Source organism: Hyposmocoma kahamanoa, unplaced genomic scaffold, assembly GCF_003589595.1.
Source record: "Hyposmocoma kahamanoa isolate Upper Pololo Valley unplaced genomic scaffold, ASM358959v1 168, whole genome shotgun sequence".
Classification (NCBI taxonomy): Eukaryota; Metazoa; Arthropoda; class Insecta; order Lepidoptera; family Cosmopterigidae; genus Hyposmocoma; species Hyposmocoma kahamanoa.
Genome location: NW_020653608.1, coordinates 2,818,856 through 2,843,879, shown reverse-complemented (window position 1 = coordinate 2,843,879; position 25,024 = coordinate 2,818,856). Strand labels below are relative to the sequence as shown.

At 36.0% G+C, this 25,024-nt stretch overlaps 2 protein-coding genes across 5 annotated transcripts in view; both read right to left on the bottom strand.

The window, feature by feature from the left end:
• LOC113225627 (cytochrome b5-like) overlaps positions 1-4,320 on the bottom strand; it is a 28,077-nt gene extending 23,757 nt beyond the window's left edge. The window contains exons 1-2 of the mRNA XM_026457986.1: positions 4,130-4,320; positions 3,614-3,702 (exon numbers count right to left, since the gene is read on the bottom strand). Of these exons, the coding sequence (XP_026313771.1) occupies positions 3,614-3,702; positions 4,130-4,252 (212 nt within the window). The 5' untranslated portion in view covers positions 4,253-4,320. The remainder of the gene's footprint in view (positions 1-3,613; positions 3,703-4,129) is intronic.
• Positions 4,321-11,450: 7,130 nt separating this feature from the next.
• LOC113225582 overlaps positions 11,451-25,024 on the bottom strand; it is a 15,926-nt gene continuing 2,352 nt past the window's right edge. The window contains exons 1-6 of one of the 4 annotated variants that reach the window (XM_026457911.1): positions 17,303-17,619; positions 17,026-17,229; positions 15,363-15,516; positions 12,159-12,239; positions 11,711-11,951; positions 11,451-11,558 (exon numbers count right to left, since the gene is read on the bottom strand). In XM_026457911.1, the coding sequence (XP_026313696.1) occupies positions 11,507-11,558; positions 11,711-11,951; positions 12,159-12,239; positions 15,363-15,516; positions 17,026-17,229; positions 17,303-17,485 (915 nt within the window). In that variant the 5' untranslated portion in view covers positions 17,486-17,619 and the 3' untranslated portion in view covers positions 11,451-11,506. Of the gene's footprint in view, positions 11,559-11,710; positions 11,952-12,158; positions 12,240-15,362; positions 15,517-17,025; positions 17,230-17,302; positions 17,620-25,024 lie in introns of those variants that run through there. The other 3 variants (XM_026457912.1, XM_026457913.1, XM_026457914.1) reach the window with 3 other exon arrangements.

Below are 25,024 nucleotides of genomic sequence, written 5' to 3'. Positions count from 1 at the left end.
ACACAAACACACACACACACACACACACACACACACACACACACACACACACACTCATGCGTATCTTCTTTTCTACAAGTTCTACATATTACCGAACAATAAATGTAATTAACTGAAATCTGAGTTGGGAGGCCTGGAAACCTAAAATACAAATCATAGATTTAGTTTAGGCTCCAGCTTTCCACAAATGTAATTTGTAATTGAAATTGTCATCTTAGATTTAATATCTCTTTTTAAGTAATATTTGTGGAAGGAGAAATAAACGAAATTTATTTATTTATTTATATTTATATTTAGGTTTTCGCGATTGTTACACATAGGAAATGAAACTATGAATATAAACTTAATATAAATACAGTTATCGATTTTCTGTTTTAAATATTAATAGAAAGCTTAAATATACAAAATAACTCACAAAACAAACCATTTCCAAGAAGTTCTAGGCTTCTTCAAGCTAATTTCTACTTTGATTTAATTTTTAAAAAGAAAAGAAATTTTTTTTGGCTACTTTATAGTCATTCTTTAAAAATAAAAATGGCGATAAGAATTTAAAGCTTTTTTCAAAACACTGTTGGGAGCATTTTGTCTATAGCTTTATCTATAGAAATACTTTAGAATACGAAAAGATTATTTTTACTTGTTTTAGTGTAGAAGAATAATCACTCCTATGAAGCTTTTATAATTGTCTACAAAACGCGATGTTTCTAAGAGATTCTTTCTCTTGACAGTATTAGAAAACCTTCATAAAAGTTATAGGGAATAGTGAGCGTATTATGCAATAAAAAATTTTTCAAAACACTAGGTACTTCAAAAACAATTTAAAAAATCCCATTTGTCGCAAAAAAACGTTACTCTGTATAATTATATGAAATGTGTTATATATGACTAGAAAGGTGGATAAATTCCCTATCATATAAATATAAGGAATATTTTAATGACATACCTAACTTATTTGGAAGAAATAAAATTTTCACATTTCAATTGTTTTTATCACTTCTTATTTATTTGTCAACAAACATGACCGGCCAGGACCGGCTCGCGCGCGAATTACGACTATTGTATCCAGTGTTGCCAATTTGTGGGATTGGCGCTATGTGAGGAAAATGTGGGGATTCTAACATTTCATCATTTTGTTTAATCTATCAATTGCTGATGCGTCGCTAGTTTGATCGTTACTGTTAGAAACACTGTGATGAACTATATCGACGTGTTTTTCAACATCGTACATCCCTCGTATTATTAACAAGCAGCTTAAATAGAATTATGATTAGAGCACTTGGTTCTGAATTGCAAAATTACCAGTCCGCTTAAAATTACCGCTTAGGCCGGTCCCCGGTATGAAGCAAAATGAAATCAACTATTGATAAACAAAGCAGGGCAGTTAGTTGGTACTTCCACACCACAACTTACCACTCGTCAACTTTAAATATTAAATATAGGTCGAAACTCATTGATTATTTCTAACATTAACATAGTGTCACCAAATGCACAACAAGTAATTAATTTACTTAATTTTGTAAGGCAAAGAAAAATGTTTTTTTTTTCAAAGACTGATTGCAGATTATTGTTGAATCTAATACTTTATGGATGAGTGGTCGTGTTTAAGCTATTTGTAGATAATACATGCAAATATTATTGCGTGGATGAGAAGTTCCCGCGTTTCATTACCGGTAGAACCAATTTTTGAAATGAGTTTTCTAACGTAGTTTTGGCCTTTTTTTTTACGGGTGGGAAATCTTTATAGATATCCCTAAGCCCAGGGAGACTCAGGGATTATGTGGGGACTCTCCCTCCACACTGGAGGGCCTACCCCACTAAAACCCCCCCGGGTTTACCTCCCGCCGGTTGATTCGACGCTGTGGGGTCGGTGCACATTCACCACGAGGGCTCCCGCGCCAGCGGAGGAGCAGGTCAGTTGTCCCCCCCCAGACGAGTGAGGCCGTGCAATGCAGGCTCCGGAGTCTCTGCCCAGAGCCCGCTGGCCTCCCTAGGGGATCAAGCGAGCAGCGAACTGCCTTCGCCTTCTCCCCGTACGTCTGCGCCGAAGCGGGTGCGCGTTCGCCGCATCCTCGCGCACCCGCCACCTCATGTCCCATTCCGCAAATAAAGCAAAGAGAACGATTACTGCCGCGGACCAATACCTTTAGTCGAAAACAGTGCGGTAAGTGCTCAGGTTAACTTAAACTGTATTATTTTGGATATCTAAAATGTGTTTTTTATGTTTGCTTTTAAACGTGTGCACTGATTTCAGACTAGTAATGGCGGCGGCAGCAATACACTCCATATCTTCGCTGTGACAAATTTGAAACTACCGCGGAATGCGGTAGTGCGACAGCGCGGCAGGACCAGTGACCAAGCTGATGCTCTGGTGAAGGCAGTTTTTAAGTCGCGGGCCCACATCGACTTCTCGGCTAGATAAGGCGGAACTCTGTATTTTATGACCCCAAACAGAAGTGTAGCTAGATGCAGATCTCTTCGCGCTTTCATTTTTAAAATATTTGCATTGTTCATGTAAGGGGTTACGTGCGTGTGTGGTGGTATGTTAAAGATGAACCTCGCGCAGGCATTTTGCACTCGTTATATCATTTGTTGCGTGCTCTGTAATAGTCGTGGCCCATACACAATGTCCATGTAATTAAATTTAGAGAGTACCAGTGATTCACATAATTTGATCCGAACGACCTCATTAAGGTTATTTCTTATATTATATAACACTTTTAATCTATAGAAACAATTTCTAATCACGCCTGACACATGCTTTTCAAAACGTAGCTGTTCATCCATAAGGAGACCAAGAGATTACGAGGCTCACATTTATCCATTTTGCACGAACTCTTACAACGTCCAATAGAGTAAAAACCCTAATTGTCCTAATTGTAGTATTTTTTAAAATAAAATCTACTGAAGACGCTATAACGTATTTGTCAATAAGTACCAACACTACAGAATGTCTATAAATTAAATATATCTAGAATAAACTTAAGAACACTAGTTTTTAGAGTATTAATAGACTTTACTGGATGTGTATAGAACAATTTTACTAAAAATAATCAGTTGTTCTACAGATGAACTTAAAATAAGGACTATAAGAATAAATCTTAAGAAAGATTACATTTAATTAAGTTGTTTGGTATTAAGAAGGTTTTAAAATTTGGACTTGAGTGAAATAAGTAGATAAGAACAATTTCTTTTTTCTAAAACCATTTATAGAGAACTATTATCTAAATCTATACCATATTAAGACTGTTTATAGATATAATAGTTTTAAGGCGTATAAAGTGTGCTCCTTGGGCGATCACCCGCCTTCTATAGCGGAGTTCCGAGTTCAATGCTGGGAAAGACATTGATAGTACAAACCAAAAAAAATCATGTGCAGTTTTTAGGTAGCAGCTTTAACAGTGAATAAAAATTACGAGGAAACTTGCCTATAAGAGAAGGTTTAAAATTGTTGAAATAGGTAGGTGTCAAGTCCCCAACCTTCTTATTGCAATCACGATTGACTATTGCCCAAAGCAGGTCTTCTGAGTAGAGTCAAGCCCAGCATTGGGACGGCTAGGAGTTACAACAAATACATTGTAATAATTTTGAAATTCAAATAATGTCATAAAAGTACCTGGCTTCAGCACTATGGCCCTTATTTTCAAAAGCCTGTGTGGCGTTTTGTCCAGAGTATTTTATCAGACAATCTGCACCGCCGGGATGCTATAACAAATGGACGAATATAAAAAATATAGGTGTGTAAAATTCTTAAATAGGTCCTGATAGGTAGGTAGTCCTGAAGGTAGGTATACACGGTTTGATACCGCTGAACAATCCTGTTGCTGAAGATCCTTGGAGGGAGAAGCAATGAGTAGAACCCAAGTACAAGTGTAGTAGAAGGCAATGAACAAGTAAAACTAATTAGGCAGCAATTACTCATCGCCACTCCCAACAACAAATCGCGGTATTGAGCAAGCCGTCTGTACCCGCGCTGGTTCTTCAAAGCTGCACGAGACCTGAGATCATGCACCCACGGCTTGTGCCGAAAGTGCCCCACCGTTCAAGCAGACCTATAAAGAAATCAAACAATCGTAAAGATTGTTTTATTTCTCTCATTTATTCATTTCATTTTTAGTAGTAGTACACCTACCTCTTTCAGAAACTTTGTCACATCATAAACAGTATTGTGTATGATTATCCAACACACCGACGATTTGTTTTTCTTATCAAATTTGTGCGATGCCACTTTTTCTACTGAAATTTCTTTGTTCATTATTGAGTACTTGATTTCAGCTACCACTATGAATGATTACGTTCAAAATTAAATTTTAAAATGCGAGTAATCGGTCGCGTTGTGTAATTTTTACTTTACATGTTTATGTTTCATAAAGCCGGATTGAAAATGAGCTGCCACTGTAGCATCCGCCTAATTAATATTGACCGCTCAATATTTGTTGAAAATCTTCTACTATTAATTTAATAGAAAGCAATTAAAATTTATTTTAACTTAGGTGTGTATGTACTACGCAACGGCAACCAAATATATTAGAAGTATAGGTACATAAGTTTGTCTATGACGGTAAAGCATTTTTGCGATAGGTATTATGCAAAGAGAATAGAAAAAAACTGAAATTTCTGTGCTATGGATATTAACGCAAATGTCTGTCACAGAGAAACTAAGTTATCATATTCTACAAAAAAAATATTTTAGCACCCTAAGGCTAAAAACTCATGGAACGGTTTTCACCCGAAGAATGTAGAAATGTATGCAAAATTTAGTAACACATTTCACGACGCGTTTTACGCCCGCAGCGGAGACGGTTGCTCGCGGCGGCCGCAAACCGCGCGCGGACGCGGTCACCCGATCGCGCCTGTTGGGTCTTTCCTTACCACGCCATTTTGTTGTTTTGATTGATTTTCGATTTGACAGCGCGTGTCAACTTTCAAACAAAATGGATGTTGATGAATAACGAATATCCGTAACGATTTCTTTCCTGAATCAGAGGTTCACCCAGAATCTTTTAGGCCTTCTTCTTTTAGTTCTTCGATGAAATAAGTATAACTCGATAGCTCGTTTTTGATGTGAGTCCATGGCGACGTCTGAGACTTAACTGACGATCTCAATCGATCGTAAATAACCGCGCGCCTTGCTGTCCTCTCCCGCCAAGTTTGCGGGCCGTTCCGCGACCGCGGCGGCTACGTGACCGCAGAAACCTGTGCTATCGTGAGGTCCCGCAACCGCGGCGGGCGCGGGTCAAAATCGCTTCGTGAGTTCTGTCTCTAACACCTACCGAGTCACATCTGAAGCCTTCTTAGAGGATGGAAATAGTCTAAGCAAGCCTTAGAGGATGGAAAAGTCTGAAGCATAATAAAATAAGAGGCAAATAGTGACAACCCCATACAAACGCAACAGCGCGCCTTCTACGGACGCACACATTCGCATAATCGCGAATCCTTGTCGCACGCGCCGTTCGTTATAATGAATTGTAGTTCACTCGGTGTTTTATGAATACCTTGGTTTTCTTCCAAATAATGTTTTACAACAAAATAATAATATGACAACCTTACGCTCCGAGCGACGACGTGAAGGCATTGATTCAAAGAGTACTTGGTACATTAAGTGAGGTACCTACATTACCTACAATTGATTTAACCATACTTCCTGAAGCCTTGGCTCGGACGGATGGCCGCGGCAGAAGCGATATGTACTCGTAGGTAGGTACACCTTTACATCATCGCTTAAAAGGCGAGTTTATTTCTATTATTTTAATGGAAATATGTGATGGGTGTTTTTTCCGTGGCTTTGAAGGAGTCAAAAGTTCAGTGTCAATTTGCAACTATTTATTGAACTTTTGACACTTTTGCTGCTTAGTACAAACATTTAACATCGAATGTACAAAAAGTTATATTCTAAAAGGTAAAATAAAGAGAAAGAAAGAAAATTCATTTATTTGCACACCACAAATGACACCACACAGAAAAAATAAAATAAAGTAAACAATCCATCCTAAAAAACAAAGGAAATAAACAACACAGTGGAAAAAAAACAATAAAAATGAGAAAAACAATACAAGAACAAACAGAAAACAAACAAAAAAATAGGCCATAATTAAAAAAAACATTCATTCTTGAGGCACAAATAAATAATTACGGAACAAAATCACAAACAAAACGAAAAGTAAATTACACCACAGAGTATTTAATAATTAAATATAAGACACTACGTATAAAAATACTTTGTGTGGTGCCACCTGTGGTGGCAAAAGGGTCATTAACTCAGTATTTGCTGGAAAACGCAATGCGTTCCCAGCACTGATTTTCAGTTAGGACCCTAAGTGAGGTCACGGAGCAAAATACGCGATAATTCTTACTTCATAAAAATAACAAGTTGTGTGCGCGTGCGCGTACGCGTGCACACACGATAGGGTCAATTATGAGGATGAAATCTCTCTTACAAACCATGAAATCTGGAGTTATAAATTCAATGGGTCAAGTTAAAGCACTTTTACTCAAAGGTCCATCAGATTACTTGTTAAGTATCTTGAAATACTGGATCTCTTAAGAAATGAATTAAATGTTTTATCCGAGGAATAGCGAAATCGAGTAATTCTGCAGCAAGATGGCGCTCCAGCCCATAACAGCAGAGTCACTACTGCCTGCATTAGTAACCATTTTAATACCTGGATTGGTACAAACGGCACAATCAGATGGCCTGCGAGATCACCAGATCTCACCCCTTTAGATTTTTTTTTGTGGGGATATGTTAAAAATCAAATTTACCTTAAATCCTATGCGAGTGTAAACGAGTTGAAGACTCAGAATACGATTTGTAATACAATTCATCACAACACGTTATTAAAAGTTACTCAAAATGAATTCGTTAAAAGATTAAATTTGTGTATCCAAGAAAATGGAGCTCATTTCGATCGATGCAATAAAAGTGCAGGGTGCATTTTTTTCAGATTAAAGCGGGTTCAATTCCCGCGAGTTCCTAGAAATTTTCGAAAATCTATGAATGCAGTTTTATTTCTTTTAAAAAATAAAGGAATGTTTCCTTTAAGTAAAAATTTCTATCTCCAGTATTTAGAGTACTTTCCCTCCAGGTGGCATTACAAATTTACCACCCGGTATAAATAACGAATATAGCTACTTAAAGTTACTAATATAATTACAAAAATGATAGTTGTAATCATCACTGTGCGGTGAGCAGGAACGACAGCCCGAAACTTGTGCTTAAAACAGTTCTGAGACCAACCAAGTTTACGATAGAGGTACTCGGGCATCTCGGTTCTGACTACACCGAACAGCAACACAGAAAGATGCAACTGACGACGTGCTGTCATATTTAACAGGTTTGCAGCATTCAAATACGGAGTGTCATGGGATCTAGGAGGCACTCGGAAGCAAAAGTGTGCGCTTGCGTTTTGTACACGTTGTATTAACCTCTTAGATCTACCATACACAACATCACAATAGTTCAGTCGAGATATTATCAGTGATTCACAAAGGTAGACACGCAAATCCACGCTAAGGTAATCACGTATATTATACAATAATTTAAGTTGATAAAAACAGTTACTCGTTACATTGAGGATGTGCTCTTCGAAGCGAAGCTCAATATCCATCAATATTCCCAAGTTTCTGACTTTATCGACCCGTTCTACTGATTTACCCATAATCGCAACACTGTCGGAGGCAAGGGCTTCCTGTGTATTACGTATTTGCACTTTTGTTCCAAGTACCGTGTACTTGGACTTACTTGGATTCAATACAAGACAATTCCTTTCGACCACGCCGCTACACTATTGAGATCGGCGTTGATGTCATTTACTAAAGCAATGGCATCAGACGGCTTACCCGATATATACAGCTGCAAGTCGTCTGCATACAGATGGTAGCTACAACTTTTCAAACTAGTAATTATGTCTGCAGTGTATAGTATGAACAGTAGAGGCCCGAGAATAGAACCCTGAGGGACGCCTCTATTCACAGAGCGAAGAGAAAAATACACAGTGGCACCATTTACCGTACGCAGCGCGACTATTTGAGCCCGATCCGAAAGATAACTATCAAACCATTGAATTGTTTTGGTGTCAAAACCATAATACATCTTAGATAATAAGAGGTATGCTCAAACTATCAAAAGCCCTGGAGAAGTCCAATAGCGCCAGAAACGTGCTCTTCCCAACATCCTGTGCAGCCAAAATATTATCAACCACGTCTAGCAGTGCTGTTGCTGTGCCTCGACCTCTACGAAAAACTGGTAAAATATTGGCCCGCTCCAGACATCTCGAAAACTGTCTACGCATTACCTTTTCAATTATCTTTGACATGCAAGGAAGTATACTGATAAGACGAAGTTCAGTGAAGGTGGAAGGATTAGAATACTTTTGCAGAGGGATTACTTGTGCTGTTTTCCAGTCAGTCGGAAAAGTGTTGGTCTCGATGCTTTTATTAACCACAATCGTTAAAATCTCAAGTGTTGTCGGAACACACTTAATGGAGTCCCAGTCAATAGATGCAACGTCATTCTCAAATAATGGTATATCGATGCTAGTTAGAAGTCTAAAAGTCAAGAGACGTGGTGAGGGCTTGTTTTTCCTAACGTCCAGTTGAACAGTAATAAAAGCGTGTCGTCCAAGATCGGGTATATAGTGCACGTGGAGACTATGTATTTTCGCATTACTGCATATTAGGTCGATCGTGGTCTGACTACGGTCAGTGTAGTGTGTCGGCTCCTTAACTATTTGTCGTAGTGAAAATAAAGTCAGAAATTCAGTTAAACATTTGTAATACCTATCTGTCGTGTTCATAGAATCAGTGTTGAAATTACCTAAAATTATTAATCGGTCATAGCTTCCAAAAGACTAGACGAAGCCACATCTGTTCAACACGGGGTGAGGGAGGGTGAGGCACGGTGCTCGCAGAAATAGTTCGACTAACGTAAAATCCTACGCCGCCTCCGCGCGAGCGCAGCTCGGGTGGTCGCGTGACATGCCTCAGTCGATAGCCTGGCACCGCCGGGACACGATCTGTTTCACCCTCCCGTAACCAAGTTTCGTTTATATTATTAGAAATATTACGAATCACAATAAAACACCGACAATAGAATACACACTTAGTTTATTCGTAAGGCCTACATATTATGGTATGTATTAACAAGAAGAGATTTGCAGTGGCAAGGCGCTGCTTTTCCGGACGTTTGGCAAAGCCGAGCAGATGCCGTCTCGCCGGAGAGATGAAGGAGCGAAGAGTCTCCAGGACATTATTACGTTGTTCAAGGAGACCGACCCAGACGACGTGCCTGCATTCGTGGCGAAGGAGCTGCATAAGCTGCCCCCTGTCACGTTCGACCACGTCGACGTCACCAGGCTGCTGAAGGACATCACGTCCCTAAAAGCAAGCCTTGCTGAAGTTCAGTGTTAATTGGAGGCCTCAGACAACACCATCAGTGAGTTGCGTGCCCAAGTTGTATTACTTAGTAGTGCGGCTTCGGTAAGTAGGTCACCTGAGGCCTGCAACGTGAACACTTGTCGCGGGGCGCAAAATGCTTCTTTCAGCAGTTTTGAGTCGGCTCACATGCATGTGTCACCGAGTATTTTTTTGTCTTTTGATGTCTGATTACTCCACCAAGTCTGCGGGTATTGTGGAGTACATGCGAGTGAAGGCCAACGCAAACCTGAGGGTCGAGCGGTTGGAGTCGCGCCACAATGTGAATTTTAATTCATTTGTGGTGCGAGTACCAACTCAACACCTGTCGACCTTCATGAGAGAAGACTTTTGGCCGAAGGGTGTCATGTACCGGCGTTTCCGAGGACGGCTACCGGACACCCACGTTGCGTCACACGTCGAAGTACATACGTGTAAATAAATAGTGTTATATGTATATTATCATGTTATATTGTATTTATGATTAGTCCGTAAGGTATTTATTTAATATTTGTTATTGTTTTATTATATTATTGTTATATTATCTGTATGTTAGGTGTCTGTAAGGTATGTATCTATGGGTCCTAGTTGCCTGAAATAAATAAATAAATAAAAATAAAAATAAGCACCCCCAATTACCTCGAAAATGATACCCATATTGCTTTTACTTGAAAAATCGTGTCCGCCATCTTAGGTTTAGAAATAAGTGCTATATTCGTAATGAGCACCCCCAAATACCTCGAAAACGATACCCAACTTGCCATTATTTGAAAAGTCATGCCCGCCATCTTGGATTTAGAAACGAATGCCATATTCGTTACGAAAGCACCCCCAAATACTATATTCGACCACAGAGGCAATGATGATATTAGTCTTTTACTTGCTACATACAATACATATATATTTATTTCAATACTTTTATATATAGGAATGAAACTATTTTTCCGGATTTAAATCGCGTATATTTGTTTTTTCAAACAAACCGACGTTTCGGGCCCTTTACAGGTCCCATGGTCACGGTTGACTCGCGTATATTTGTTTGAAAAAACAAATATACGCGATTTAAATCCGGAAAAATAGTTTCATTCCTATGTATAACAATCGCGAAAACCTAAGAACTTTTATATACCCTATAAATTTATCATAATTGTCAGTTTTAATTGTTAATCAAAAATATTGTAAAAATTTAAAATTGATAAATTGTTAATTGTAGATATACGCGATTAACAATTGATTAATTGCTGTTATCGCAATTAACAATTAATCATTTGTTAAGTGATATTGTCGCAATTGACAATTAATTAATTGTCAATCTTTAATTGCCTGAACAATTAAATTTTGCCCAACACTGGTACTAAATAGTACAAATTAGGTACATTTTTTTCATACCAAATTTGTCAGGATCCGTTAAGGTACACCCGCCATTCCGACTCTTACCCCTACAGCACCCCTCCTAGTTTTCACGCACACAATAAATGAAAAGTCACTTCACTTCGTTTGTTGCGTATACTCCACCTGCCTATTGTTTTGTAATCTGAGACTCTCCTCTTTTGCGACGGGCTTAAGCAAGGACGAGCAGTGAATTGTAGAAATGGTAGACAGTATTCCTAATTATAATAGGTAAATGCACATGTACAATCAAATGTGAAGTAGAAAAGTGAGTACAAACAGCATGTATCATCACGGATTTTGGAATTTGGCAGTAAAAGTTTTTGAAATCGGTTGAATTATACTACACATTCTTACGCTTTTAAATGTTGAAAATTAAATACCCACCTATCACAGTTTTTTAAATAAATCCATAAACAAAACATGATAATAACCATTTTAGTAGCAATTAAATTGAGAGGACATAATGTATTTGTGTTTATAATAAGGCATGTTAATATTGTTTTCTCCAAACTGTCGATAATTTAATTCCTAAGTATTCTAATCAAAAATGTTGATTGTATTAAAAATAATAAAAATAATATTTTTAATACAATATTGCAATACAAATACATTAAATATTGTAAGAAAAATAGTATTAAAAATAGTTTATTATAATATGTTTATTTTTCTGCTTAGCCTATCAAAATACATGACATTCTCCCTGTCTTCAGAGAGGATTGTGAAATCGTTCACTGTCTGCTCTTGATCTTTCCAGCAACCTGTAATAACGAAAAGCATAATGACTACTAATAAGCAGATGAAAATAAATGGTAGACATGTATGTTAGTAATGAAAATTAATTTCAGATGTTCTAGACACAAAACTTTACTTCCCAAGACTTTATCAATAGTACCAAAAGCTAGAAACTCACTCCTTCAAAGACATATTGATATCACGAAAACATTTCAGCTTTTCCTCTTCAATATTGGTCAGATAATTTACTTTACTCATTTCCTTTTCCTTCAGTCTTAATTCTTCTTCTTTTAACTTCAATTCTATGGCCTTCAATCGCAGTTCTTCTCTCCTCTGCAATGCTTTTTCTTTTTGTAATGCTACTGTTGCTTTGACTTTATATTTCTCTATACTTATTAATTTCTTTTTCGCTTTTGTTACTGTAACAGTTTTTTAGTATCATATAGTGCCAATGATGATACATACATCAATAATAAATTGCGGATTGCTATAACTCCATAGCAAGTTTCCTCCCACCGGTAGATTTATAATGAGATGTTAAATTCTAAAATAAATAGATTATCTAATAACTAAACACCTCTAACAACTAAACACCAAAACAAAAAAAAACATTAGTAGGATTTTACCTTTTCTAGTTTTTGTTGTTTCTGTATCTGATGACTGGTCTGACTCCAGAAGCTCATCCAAATGTTGAAATGGCTTGTCATCTAAAATGTGATATACATGTGGAATGCTTATGAAACTGCTCTCTCAAATGTAAATATTTCGCAATGGCTAATGACAACTTAGAAAGCACATTATACTCCCGTGGATAGTTCTAACAAGTATGTAATAAATAATTAGAGTTATAGGAGTCTTAAATGGGTATACCTATTTATTCAAACCAACCAACATTTAGAGCGCTTTACAGGTCCCATCGTCACGGGCTAAAGAGTATTGCCCCTCCCATGCCTGTACATTTTCGAAGTTGGTATATTCGTGAAACGAAATCTATCGAAATTCTTAATAGCGAAGGACGTAACATTCAGAAGCCTAAGGAAGCCCAATAAAGTCGTACTAAATACAATACCCAAAACAAAACGTTTTCTAAATAACTCGTATGTAATGTGTGGAAAAATTTTTAATCGTATACCAGATCGCATTAAGCCTCTACCATTGACTAATTTTAAAAAGGAATTGCGCATGTGGCTCTTTGATCATTTGTTTTACTCTATTGACGAATTCATGAATCACAAAGAATAATTAATTGATGCATACATTTTTCCCATCATTAAAAAAAATATATATATTATTATTATTAAATTATGACATACACGATTCTGACATATCAAATTAAATCAATTATCTTAAATTTACCAATTTGTTGCCTAATTATTGTTTTAAAATCGAATCTCAATCCACCAATGTATTATTTTATTATTGTATTTGCATGCTTTTATTTTAGAAGGCCGAATAGGTTTAAGTTCTGATTTAATTTTTACCATCAACATGTGTAATGTACCCTACCCTATTTGAAGCGAATAAATGAATTATTATTATTATTATTATTATTACTACTCGAAACGTTGCTTTGTTTGACAAACCAGATATACACAATTTAGATCTTTTTTTTAAATTTAGTTTTAAGAGGTCTGAAACGTTCGGGCGTTTATGTCAGTCTCGTAATGTATGTATACATATTATTATAAATAAGTATCCTATTTTATGTGTCGCTACTCCCACGTGAGGTATTGCTCCTCATCAGAAAGCAAGAGCTCACATAGGAGTATAGAGCTTCAGCACTCTTCGTCAACGGGTTGCTCAGCATTAAATTTAGCTCTCCCACCTGACAAATGTCCTTCAATTGATATTGGGCCCGACAGCCCGCATACCGATCACATTCCATTAAATGAAGCATGTCCTCCAATTTGTTACAGAATTGGCATTGAAGGGATTCTGCCCTTCTCATGAGATAGTAAAACTTATTTAATTTAATGCGACCAGAACGCAGTCTTCGAGCAATTATTAACAGTGACTTGGATAGGCTACTCTCCTCGAACCAGGGCTTTCTTGGAGGACGCAATTGGATAGTTTTGTACCATACACCCCTTGTCACAGATATCTCATCATAGCTCTTAGCCCATTGATCCATATTTAGGTCCCTTACAAATGGGATAAGTTCTGTGGCAAAGGGCATACCTGACGGTTCCAACGGCTCGGAAATAGCCTCTCTTGCTAGTCTGTCTGCTATCTCGTTTCCTAGAAGTCCGATATGTGATGGTATCCATTGAAGTATTATGTTAATATTATTGGACAATAGGTTAGTCATTAATTTTAATGCCTCATATGCTATCGGCATGCCTGTACCTCGAAAGACACATCGAACCAAGTGCTGAAGTGCACTTTTAGAATAACGATTTTGTTTGAATCCACAGTACTAACAAAGGATAAGATTCCACTATGGCAAGTAACTCCACACTCACTATGCATGCTTCATAACACAATTTAAGTTTTAATGATACATTTTGTTGCGGGTCGTAAAAGGCCGCGCCAACACCACTGATGTCCTTGGAACCATCAGTAAAAATCCTATAGTAGCCACTGTATTCAAGAGGTAAAAAACTATTTACACAATTATTTAAATACACCATGTTACATTGTCCCTTGGGAGTGATCAGGTTGGATATCCTGTCTTTTATGCAGTTATTTATATCTATGTACGACATCCAAATTTCCATATAAAGCCTTTCCAATTTGTTATTTTTGTTACAAGCTTCAGTTAAAGCTGGTTTTGCCTTATTATTCCAGTAACTATTTATGTTACATTCTGCGGGAAGATCTTGAATACTTTGTACAATTACTTTATTAGTGAGAAATACTGTGGATAACCAATTTATGTGTCAACCAGTATCTACGCACAGCCAAAGGTGGTATGGCCAACTCATATTCCATTACATGTATCGGTGTAGTTCTAATGAAACCCCCACGGATATGTAAGGCTTTATTTTGTAAGAGGTTTAGTTTTCGTAAGTGACAGCTCGCTGAGTTAGCGTACAGAAAACTTCCACAATCGATTCGGCTTCTTAGAAGAGAAATGTATAGCCTTCTCTTAAACTTAAGGTGAACGCCACAAGAGCTACCTACGAGTACTTTTAAAATATTAAGATGTTTATAAATCTTTTGACACAACTCATTTATGTGAGAGTTCCAAAGGAGCTTGAAGTCTAGCCATAAGCCCAGATATTTAATTTTTTTTATGGTTATTTATTACTACACCAGTTATGTCTAATTCTAAATTGAATTCTTTTCTGGATCTATTAAATAAACAGGCCTTAATTTTACTCCTCTGATATACATATGTAGTCCAATGTCAGTCCAGTCAATATTAGTCCAGTATAAATATTCCATTAGTCCAGAAGTTCCATATATATCGACAGATTTTTTCCCCCCACTCCAATACCCTTCAGGCTTTCTACCAGAAAAGAGATACTAACATTGTTATAAGCGTTAGACACGTGTAAAAAGTAAGCCAGAGTTGGGACCCCTTGCGAGAAACCCAAAGTTATATCTAAAACAATTGTTGAAAGACAATCCAGACTAGAACAAGCTCTCCTAAAACCAACTGAGGGAGGAGATAATAAGTCTCGACTCTCCACGTGCCACTCAATTCTTTTCATAAGGATGAAATGAAAGAGTTTGCATGAGCAAGACATCAGAGAGATAAGGCGTAACGATGATAGCGAGTTGGGGTCACGACCCGGCTTCACAATTCAGATCTGAAAAAATTTTTTCATGTCCTATGTGTAAGAATCGCGAAAACCAAATATAGGTAAATAATTAAAGTTACTCACTAAAAATATTTTCAATATTAACATCATTGCTGTCTTTGGGTTCCACATAGTAAGGTCCATTGTATTCCTCTCCTGATATTTCGTCCAGAAACTCTACATGCATATCTTCACTGTTTGTGTCTGGTGCCTCAGTTTTGTTAACAACCTGTAAGTTCTTTGCAAATTTTCGGTTTTTTAACAACACAGACCACTCACATAGTGTTTATTTGCAAAAAGTTAAAGATTCAAGTACTTATGTATATCACATTTTCTTTATAAGTTGGTGATGGAGTAGAGTAGTCCAGGGGGCCTACCATAACCTGTCAAAAAAAACAATCTTATTTCAATGTAAGCTTATTATAATATTAATAAGCTTAATTTATATGGTACGAATATGAGTAATATTATAATATTACTTATTCGTACCATGGCAAAACTATCAACCAAGTAATGTGTTATTGCTGAAGTGACTGAAAGAAAAATAAGAAAAATAACACAGCCGGTGTAATGTAACATTCGGTTGATTTTCGCTTTTTCTACTGCTGCACCCCGTAATGCTGCAGCGACGCATTTTTATCAATACTTAATTGTTCTCATATTCTTGTCCATTTCATTACAATTCATGCGAATAATTCACTAAAACATTTGGCCAAACATTGGTTTTGATATTTGATGTACTTACCTTTGACAACCGGAAACGGTTACCAAAGGGTACTACAAAAATGGCAAAATGAGGACAGTTGGCATTTAAGATGACGTTACATATTTTCGAATCCCGTGTTTGACATAAATTAATGTAGTGCTATGTCTTTTGGCTTATGACGGCACGCAGTAGTTAAACAAAGACAAAAAGGTTTATGGTTTCAACGTCTAAATGCATCTTAGACATATAACGTCTAATTTATATATGTCAATATAACATATCCTTTGGTGTCCATAGTCTAAGGAAATAACGCTATATTAAATGTATAATGCCGTCCCTTTCTTTTTTGATGTTCCGAATTGTCCTATCATAGTATAATGTTAACGTACTTAATATTATTTACATTCAGATAATTTTCACTACTAAAAAAGGAAAAGTATGTAATAATGAAATCTACTAAAATTACATTGTTTTCAATAATTTTTCTGCATTTTCATGAAGAAAAATAAATAAAACAAGCAGTCTTGATTGCCATGTTGTGAATTCGGAATTACAGTTGTGTCAACTGCTAGTGTCACCAAAGAGCATATAGATGTCACTGTCATAATTTTACAAAATAAATATCGCATATTTTTATTTACTGAGAAATTATTTCCTATATACTATTAAATAAAAAATAAACAAAATATTAAAGAGATATTTTCAACTTACTTTTTAATCATAACAAATCAATATTTAGACAATAAATTCGAAAATAATTTTCTTTCCATTGCATCTGTATAACTATTTTAAGATTGCTAAATTTGACATAAGAACAATATTACTTTAAGGTGATAGTTGTGTCATAGTACGAACTGAGTGATGAATAGTCATAAAGCTTCCAATAAAACCATAGTTTCAACATTAAAATAAGCTTACTTTAAATGTGTTATGGTACGAAAAGTCAATGTAAGATTAAAGTAATATTATTCTAAGAGGTTGTGGTAGACCCCCTGGGGCCCTGGTGTGAATACTTTTTTATTGTTTATTAAGATTGCTTACCAATTGCTCTCCATTTTTTGAAGCCTCTGTAGATTCTTCTAAAGGATACCCAACCAATCTAAGTAGTCTTAGCTCAATATTAGACAGTGGAGTAGTTATATACCTTTCTAGGTTATTGTAGGACTTTTTTCTAAGTAAAATATTTGCTTTTTTTGTCACTTTGCTTTTCCAATCAGCCCAGACCTGTAATTCGAACAATATTTCCTTATAAATTTACTTACTACTAGAATTAGAATTCAGGTACTTCAGAATGTTCACCATTAATAATAAATCTCACTTTACACCATTGCCAAGTGTTCTTATGCACCCCGTTCTCAACACGATTAAGTTTATTTGCCACATGTTTCCAAAATGCTTGCTTTGTTGTGTTGCTGTAATCCACTTTACCGTTAACTAGAACTCCGTCTTGGCTTAAGATGTCTAATAGTTTCTTCATTTGAACTGGGTATGCTCTACTCATTTCTTCTTCAAGATTCAGTTTTCTTATGTTCGCAAGATGATAAATAAACTATCAAACAGAAGTAATAATCGAATCAAACATTCTCTATTAAATAATTTTTGTAGAAACTGCAAAGTGCAAACAAATAATTCAGTTTCTCTAAACCAATCATTTATTTCGAAAAGGAATCGCAAACTAATGTGCCTTCGTATTTTGCTTAATTATTTTTTTATTGGTTTTCTTTCACAGCTCTTGGCGTCAGAGTTGCCAGAATTTTGTGAAGTTAATTTGCCAATTTATGTATGTTAAGTAGCCGATATTCGCTCAAGCCATAAAATCCCTAAAAATCAAGAAAAACAATTTTACAATTCTGCTTGCTCGGATATTGGGGAATTGGGAAAATAAGAAAGTTCATATTCCCCAATGTTCCGGCAGCAATTCCCTACACGTCGAAATAATCAAACTCCCAAATGAGTTATTTTACAACTCCATCACCACAAAATCCCTAATAAAATTTGTAATTCCCCAGACATTTTATTAAGTAGCCTAAAATCGCCCTTTTTATTTCAAATGTCGCCGAGTCGCCCACCACTTTTTTAATCGCCGCGCGACCCCTCAAAGTAGCCTGAATGGCGAAAAATCGCATAATCTGGCAACAGCGATTGGCGGTACCATGTACTCTTGGGCTTGGTGGTACCCCCAAAGAATACGTTTACCCTAGAGTGGAAAGAATGATAAGTAGGTAAAAAATAACAAACCCATCAAACATAATTTTACGACTATGATGGAAAAATTTAAGTACATACACTAGCGCCCCAGTAGGTGAGCAATTAAACTAATATGGCACCAAATTTGAATTTGCACTGCAGTATATCCACTTGGATATATCGTTGGTATTTTGTAGAAAGGCCGAAAGTGACATTTCGTCGATTTTAGGCGAGCATGTTTTATATTACAATGGTAATATAAAACATGCTTGCCTAAACTGTATTAAAGCATTTACGTCCTGTTTTAATACTCAATATTAAAACTGAAAACCCAAATTGAATTTTAAAACAGGACGTAAATATTTTAAAACAATCATTACTATATTATATTTCAAATAGGAGAAGGAAAGACATTGTGGTACAAGTACCTAAAGTAAACACAACTAATATTAGCTTACAAGTAAATAAAATTTGCAAACAGACAATTCAGCAAACAATCGGTCCATTGTACAATTTAATTAATAAGGAGTTAGAAATATCCACCAAAAGTTATAGAGAATGCAAATAAGTTATATAAAAATGGCTACAGTCGAAATCGCATGAAGGAACCGAAGATCTATTAGAACACTTGCTTTAAAAACCCTACTTTCCTAATCTATGGCAACAGGTTAACACACACGCACGCACGCACACATACACGCACGCACGCAAGCACGCACGCAATTTAAACATGCTCTCTTGAAAAATAGACGAAATGTCTCTTTCGCCATTTCTACAAAACACCGACAATATTATACGTTTTTATACCTGACCAAAGCAGAAAAATTTTATTTGAAAGGCTTTTCTTCACCGCTTCGTTTAAAAATTTTCTGTTCGCAAGTATACAAAATCTTTTCGCACAAATGAAAAAAACAGATTCGGCAAGGTCATCGATATTTTCAATTAGGTGGATAGGGCAAGCTTGTAAAAAGTTAAAGTTAACTTTCGTTTTTAAAATGGGTGCGGTTCGTAATATATAACAACAAATGACATATTTTTAGACTAGATAACGCTTAACGGATATAATTAATTTATGGTATACAGACATTCGACATATTCTTGCATGATATAAAGGTCACTGCGTATAATAGACGATTGATATAACTTTCAATCTAATATACCGATAGCATAATGTTCATTTTATATAAACACTTCAGATATAACATTCACTGAGTATAATGTTATTATTAATATAATTCCATTGGTGTTTAGGTGCATTGGTGAATGAATCGAATTTGTTTGCATTTGCTAGTTAGTGCGATCTCCTCGTGTAGGTTTAGGTTAGATACTAACCTAAACCCACACGAGGACATATAACAAAGCTGTAGGAGCCGAGCGAGCACAGCGAGCGTGTCGCGACAGCGGCCGGAGAGTGCCAGAACCGAATTTGTTTGCATTTGCTAGCTGGTTCGACCTCCTGTGGGTTTAGGTTAGGTTAGATTAGTGTAATTAAATGTTCTGCGTAAAGTTTTAATAAATATACTTTAAAACACAAAAAGAACTTAAAGATATAAAAAGCAATTGTATTTTGCGACTGTACATTTAATGAAATAAAAAAATTCTTATCAACATAATATAGGCCGGTTCAACTATTCGTAAAACGAAATATTGTGTTATAAGTATTATTTAATACGTTATACTGGTAGTATTTGTACCACTTGTTCATTATGTCACCTAATCATTGTATCTAGTGCTTGTTATTCTAAAGGTTTATTATACACATTGAAATTATGCCTTTTATTGTTATAGCTTTTGTTGATTACGTACAGGGAGTGATTATACCCTTTATAATTATATCAAATGTTGTTATACAAAGTGAAAATAGATTATTTGTTGTTATATCTTTCATTACACACCCTTTTAAAATATTCATTAAATGAAGTTTTGAATGTTCATCATTCAGCCATACGACGCCCACTGCGGGGCATAGGCCTCCCCAAACGATCTCCACGATGATCGGTCCTGCGCTGCCCGCATGCGTCGGCTTCCCGCGACCTCCACCAGATCGTTGGTCCACCTGGTGGGGGGCCTACCCACTGAGCGTCGTCCGGTGCGCGGTCACCATTGAAGAACCTTTCCGCCCCAACGGCCATCGGTTCTCCTAGCTATGTGCCCCGCCCACTGCCACTTCAGCTGAGCAATTCTTCGAGCTATGTCGGTTACCTTAGTTCTCCTACGGATTTCCGCATTTCTGATTCTATCACGTAGGGAAATACCGAGCATCGCTCTCTCCATTGCCCGCTGAGTGACCTTGACCCTTCTTATGAGGCCCATAGTGAGGGACCACGTTTCTGATCCATATGTAATCACTGGCAACATGCACTGGTCAAAGGCTTTCGTCTTGAGACATTGAGGTAATTTGGACGCAAAGATTTTTTGTAGTTTCCCGAACGCTGCCCATCCGAGCTGGATTCGACGAGAGATCTCTTGCTCTAAGTTGGACTTACCTCACTGGACTGTCTGCCCCAGGTATACGTAATGGTCAACAACTTCGAGTGTAATGCTCCCAATTTTAACTGGAGCGGGTACAACATGAACATTCGACATGATCTTCGTCTTGTCCATGTTCATCTTAAGACCCACTCTTTGGGAAACGAAACACTACTGAGATCTTCGAGCATTGTGTTCAGGTCTCCCAAGGTCTCAGCCATAAGAACTATATCATCGGCAAAAATATTCGAATTGATTATGAAAAACCGTATATATTCTTTTTTTGAAAAATTTAAAATTTTGCATGAAAACCAAAACGGATTTAGAAAGAATCATTCGACTTCTTTAGCTATTTATAAATATGTAAAAAATATATTACAGGAAATTGCCAACAAAAAATTTGCTGTCGGTCTCCTACTCGATATGAGTAAAGCCTATGAAAGAGTATGTTTTGAGACTTTACTACATAAATTATATCAGGCAGGAATTAGGGGAGTAGCCCACAATTGGTTCAGTTCATACCTGAATAGCCGCTTCCAATGTGTAGAAATAGAAAACACCGATTTCGAGACTGGAAAAATCACACAAATTAGATCTGATAGAGTTGCTGTAACTGGCTCTATTCCACAGGGTAGCGTTTTGGGATGCATTCTGTTCCTTATCTACATAAATAATCTTCCAAATATTCTAGACGACTCTTGTGTTCTTTTTGCTGATGACATCTCCGTCTTAATCCCATGCTTTAATAGTACAGATTTAGAAACAAAATTAAATTTAAATCTGGATGAAATTGTAAACTGGCTAAATTTGCATAATTTGGAACTTAACCTAAATAAAACAAAAATTATCCAATTTAGACCACATCAAAAAACTGCACTGCGAATATCATATAAGTACAATAATGTTGAGCTAGAAACAGTAAACTCGGCTTCACTACCGGGAATTAATTTGGATACAAATTTAAATTGGAAACAAATACAAAAAGTAGTTAACAAATTAAACTCATTTATTTATGGACATCTGCATCTCAAACGTGTAACGGACTCTAAGAGTGCCCTTACTTCTTACTATGCATTTGCATACTCGGTATTGTCGTATGGTATCATTTTGTGGGGGAATTCTTGTGGGATAAATGAAGTATTCATACTACAAAAGAAGTGTGTAAGAATAATAACCAACATTAAACAAATGGAATCTTGTCGCCCCTATTTTGTTAAAAATCAAATTCTTACACTTACTTCCATCTACATTCTGGAATCGTGTAAATTCATTAGAAAGCATCCCCAATTCTATTCACCTCTAGAGAATAATAAAAGAAATGACCGTAACATGAACAAACTTAAAATCCCCTTCCCCAAAATGAAAATAGTTGGTCTGTCTGGCCCACACACTATGTTAATAAAAATTTATAATCATATCCCTAATAGTATTAAAAATCTCCAAAAATTTACAGAGTTTTGCAAAGTATTAAAAATATTCCTTATTCGTAAATAATTTAAAAGAATTTTTTGACGATTTGCTACAATGACTTTACATTTAAAATAATTAATTAAAGATTCTAATTACCTATAATGTTTAATTGACATTTGTTATTTAATACAATTAGAAAAATGTATATCTTTTGACGAATTGATAAAATGATTATTTAGTTCTAACATTTGATTGATAACTCATAACGTTAATAAATTGTATTGTATATACAATTAAATTGCTGTATTAATAATGTCAATGTGAGACTGTCTTCCACAGTTGCTGTGCCCTTGCAGGGCGTCACATATTAACTGCCCTATATTGTAAGTACTATCTGTAAGCTTCATGTGTGATATGCAATAAATAAATAAATAAATAAACAAATCGAAGGTGTGTTAAGTACTCGCCATTGATGTTGATGCCAAGTCCTTTGCAGTCCAGAAGCTTGAAAATATCTTTTGAATGTTCACTTGGACTATATTCTTGTAGGTAATTGTGGATAAGCTCTGCACAGTTTTGGATACAAGCTGTAAATTTAATACCAACGCACTGAAGGCTATGCTTGCTATCTGAATATTCTTTTCCCCTGCAACCATAGCCTTCTTACAATTATCACTCTCTATTAATTCTTTTATAAATATATCCGCATACTTCTTCCACAAAATTGTCATATAGAGTCCAAATGATATCTTGCCCCGAAATATCAAAATGTTTATTACATTGAAATATGTTCTATGTAGAAAAAAATATTTAAAATTTTCACAATTTTAAATCATTTACAATTTTTTTGTTTATTTGTGTTTCTTAAATTGGACATTATTGCCGTTTTGAAGCCAGCTATAAACTGAGCGACTGTTGGATTTTTATTAAAGCCACAATTTGATCGAATACACCCAAACAAATTTTGCTATCGGACCTTGGTTTAATCTTCTAGTGGCTATACTTCTAATTTTATATTTTTAATTGATTATATCTCACAGCCGCTCATATCTATTTAAAACTTTGATCCACCCTGTTGTGAGCGTGGCGTTCTATGAGCACCTCATACCAAATTAAATCATTTATTTACCACACACAATAATACGAAACTGAACATAATTATAACAATACTAGCGGAACAACAACAGTGCGTGGAACAGGCTCAGTTTAATCCTTGTAGCTGTGTTTTTTTTTATAACATCAAGTGACGAGACAAACAAGTCGTGCGCCAGAAGGTAAGCTGCCACTCAGAACTGTAAATTGAAGATCTGAGGGGCACTTCCACAGCGCCCGTCACCCTGAGACATACGTTGACAAGGCCCATGTGCCTGTAATTTCACCAGCACCCTTACCCTTCAAAACCGACAGTAATGCTGACATTACTGCTTGGCGGCAGAAATAGATAAGGTGGCAGTGCTACCCCGGACGAACTCTTTCACAAGGAGCTCTACTGCTACTAACTACTACTACTGTGTGCGTGCTACGCGGTACTGATTTCCAGCCTGGCCTTGTTGACACATTGTTTTTATAAGATAACCAGTTCAATAACACCACCGTCACTCTAAACAACGAAGTTAAAATGATTCCAATAACATTTAACAAATTAATTTATAAAATTATATAACTATGACTACGTACAACTAATTTACATGTAATGAACAATAACAATATTATTTAAAAAATTGAAACTAGACAATATTCTCAATTTCACTTACGCTCGCTCCCTGTCCGTTCTGTCTCTAATAAGCATTGACTTTTTATTTGTAAGTCAATGCTAATAAGATTAAAATTAAAATGACATTTTTCCCGTTTTACTCATACGATGTTGTCACGTTACTAGAAGGAGTTACATTTTTGTCGCCCTAATAATTTTTCTTTTCGTGTGCGTCTTAACTAAGCGTTGTTGGGAACTGCTATGACGGGGCGTGGTGGTGGTAAGTCCAATATTTCATTTTCTGTGGTAAATAAATAACTGTCGTCCACCTTAGAGGATAGAAAAAAATAAATAACTAAAATGCGGTTAATTGACAAATGGTCAAATATCCGTTTTAAATAGCACAAAATTCTCTTCTAAAGACAGTTAAAATTATCGAGTTCTTAGGTTTTCGCGATTGTTACACATAGGAAATGAAACTATTTTTCCGGATTTAAATCGCGTATATTTGTTTTTTCAAACAAGCCGACGTTTCGGGCCCTTTACAGGTCCCATGGTCACGGTTGACAGTTAAAATTGGTAACGTGTTCGACTTATTGGAATTTACCCTAGCGATGCATAGCTGAAATATCATTAAACAATTTCAATATTCTAAAACTGGGTTATGGTTTTTTATGATATCTCATATCTCAAAAAAATATTTTGTCACCTAACCGCGTTTTATTTAGCGGACGGCAGATATAAATGGTGAACAGCGTTGCCAATGGCAATTGTTCAAAATCCCCAAAAATCACGGTTAAAATCCCCAAATTTGGGGAGATCAAAGTTCATATTCCCCACAAATTCCCCACATTTCGAGTTTTCATTACTTACTGGAAATACACCGCTTAAAAATATCTATTACGTTTGCTGTAAATGTAAACAGAATGTAAAATGTAAAACTAATTATAAAATTAGATGACCTTAAATCGTTTATTTATTTTAATTAGATTCAACATTAATCAGTCTATGGAAAAAAAAACTTTTCTTTGCCTTATAAAATTAAGTAAATTGATTATTTGTTGTGCATTTGGTGACACTATGTTAATGTTAGAAGTAATCAATGAGTTTCAACCTATATTTAAAGTTGACGTCTGGTACCTTGTGGTGTGGAAGTACCAACTGCTCTTAAATACGACCCTAATGGCAAGCACTTGAGTATGATTTCTAGTGCTTGAGTTCTAGAATACGATCCTTAGGGTCGTATTCTAGAACTCTACTCAATGCTCAAGTCAGGATTGC